Source organism: Hyla sarda, chromosome 2, assembly GCF_029499605.1.
Source record: "Hyla sarda isolate aHylSar1 chromosome 2, aHylSar1.hap1, whole genome shotgun sequence".
Taxonomy (NCBI): Eukaryota; Metazoa; Chordata; class Amphibia; order Anura; family Hylidae; genus Hyla; species Hyla sarda.
In genome coordinates, this window is record NC_079190.1 from 249,811,794 (window position 1) to 249,814,200 (window position 2,407).

At 39.7% G+C, this 2,407-nt stretch overlaps 1 protein-coding gene across 10 annotated transcripts in view; it reads left to right on the top strand.

The window, feature by feature from the left end:
- Positions 1-2,407, top strand: part of LOC130355976 (myotubularin-related protein 9-like) — a 134,930-nt gene that overhangs the window by 129,112 nt on the left and 3,411 nt on the right. For 9 of the 10 annotated variants that reach the window (XM_056556923.1, XM_056556924.1, XM_056556928.1 and 6 more), the window contains 2 exons: positions 1,903-2,054; positions 2,148-2,219. In XM_056556923.1, coding sequence (XP_056412898.1) covers positions 1,903-2,054; positions 2,148-2,219 — 224 coding nt within the window. Of the gene's footprint in view, positions 1-1,902; positions 2,055-2,147; positions 2,280-2,407 lie in introns of those variants that run through there. The other variant, XM_056556920.1, reaches the window with a different exon arrangement.

Here is a 2,407-nt window from a genome sequence, read left to right on the forward strand (position 1 = left end):
CCAATATATCAAAAACATTACTACTGCAGGTTTTTTTTTCCTTTACTTTTAAAGTAGGCATATATTTGTAATAACAGTTGTCGTTTTCTATGGTATGGGGTAACATGCGTTGTCTATGGTATGGGGTAACATGCGTTGTCTATGGTATGGGGTAAGCCATAGCCAAACAGTGTGGGAGCGGCTTAATTTCCCCCCCCCCCCCCCCCGAAAAAAAAAAAAGGGTTGGGCAACAAAAGCCCAGAATGCCCGATTCTTCTCTCTACTGATATCATATGTTGGTGAAGAGTAGCGAGACCTCCATAGACCTTAAATTTGTGTTTCCCAACCATGGTGCCTCCAGGTGTTGCAAAACTACAACTCCCAGCATGCCTGGACAGCCAAAGGCTGTCCAGGCATGCTGGGAGTTGTAGTTTTGCAATATCTGGAGGCACCCTGGTTGGGAAACACTGCCTTATATAGCCAGCTGAAGCCAGTGGTACTGCCATAAAAGGAGGTGAGTAAACCAAGACAGGCAGGGAAGACGTCTGGGGTTGTAAGGTATTTGTATTACTATTTTATACTATAGTCTGTTGCAAAAATAAAACTAAAATAATACATTTCAATTAAACATTATCTGAAATCTGTATCTTATACAATTTTGTAGACTTTAGTAGCTTGTTTTAAAAGTGTGTGAATGCTAGGCCTAAAGAGACTTCACATTCAAAACAAGCCCTAAACATAAAGTATCAGTAGTTAGATTAAAAGATGCTAATTCTGAATCTGCAATTTAAAAAAAAAAAATCTTTCTACTTACTTGCAGTCCCCTGCTATAAGCCCACAAACAGAAGTCCAAATAGTCCTCTTCATTATATTGGTGAGCCAAGTATTCCCCTATTCAGGCCTGTTTGCGGGCTTACATGGGAGGAATGCAAGAAAAATACCGATTTGGAATCGGCATCATTTTATCCTATTGGCTGATAACTTTAGTTTGTGTAGAGACAGAATGCATAAAATAGAAGCCAGACTGACCCAATTCAGTGGTTCAGTTGACATGGGTAAGACGTCCAGCATTTCAATCAACCATTCTTCTTTAATGCAACAATGAAGTACAGCGAATGGCAACATTTCAACCCAGACATTTGTGTCTTTTAGGCTTTACAAAGTAGTTTACACTGCTACAATAAGCTGAAATGCTGACGTCTTATTCTTTATCAAGTCACTTTAGGGTCACCACACTCTTTAGACAACCTGTCTAAAGTGTATATAGAAAAGGAACGTCCAGCACACGATGTACAATGCTTCTAGGATTGATTAAGGCATAAAATCAAATACATGGAGTGTATAGCCTACCCGTTTTGGGTATTGCTACCCTTATTCATGGCTTAAGTTTATGCCATGATTAAGGGCAGCAGTACCCAAAATGCATAGGCTATACACTCTGTGTATTTGATTTGATGCCTTAATAAACCCTAGAAGCATTGTACATCGTGTGCTGGACGTTCCTTTTCTATATGCTGTATACGGCGAGTGACGCCAACCGCCAGTCAGAGCGCACGTGCAGCAGTGGGAACATTTACCTCTTTGACTAAAGTGTATGGTGGCTTCTTGACTCTCCACCGACAGATAATGGTGGTAAAAGAGTTGGACATGTTGTATTTCAACTGCTTAGCTGCTCACTTTCATTCTCCCTTTGGAGAACCAATGCACCTTAAAGTTTTTCCTTGCCACAGGCAGCACTATCCTGGCCCATGAGCTGTATCCATGAGTTCAGCCCTAATCGAGTAAAGGACCCAAGCTCAAAAACATCATATACTGCACACAAAACAGAGCTGTGCTAGCGTTGGAAGCAAAGAAAAAAATGAAGCTATTTGCTGATAAACCATTAGATTGTTTCCAGATATTAAAATAAATGTTTTCCAGCAGGTATGTTTACAAGATACGAGAAAATACTCATTCTCTTTGGGGTGCTCTCAATAACTTCCAGCAGAGAAAATATCTTGTAAATCCAGTTTATGAAAGAAACGCATTAGCCATTTGGCCATCAGTGGCACCACAAAGTATAGAACTATGGGAAGGTAAGCAGAAACAAATAATGTGGTATACATACAAGCAAGCATATTCAAAAAAAAAAAAAAAAGTCTTTGCTCACATTCTACTTTATTTTACAGGATTTTTTCTGAGATACTTTGTGCCCACTAAACATAAAGAGATGTCCTGGCAGCGAACATGGGAACTTTCTGGTAAAGATCTATAATGATATTGTTTTGGTGGATCGGTCAAATACCTAGAAAGCAATCGCCAGCTGTCGCTACACTAAAGATTTTCCTGGAAATGACACACGTTTGAATGTTGAAGATCAGTGGTATTAAATTCCAATCTAAACACACTTCGGAAGATTCTAATGGACAAGACACACACACCACACAGG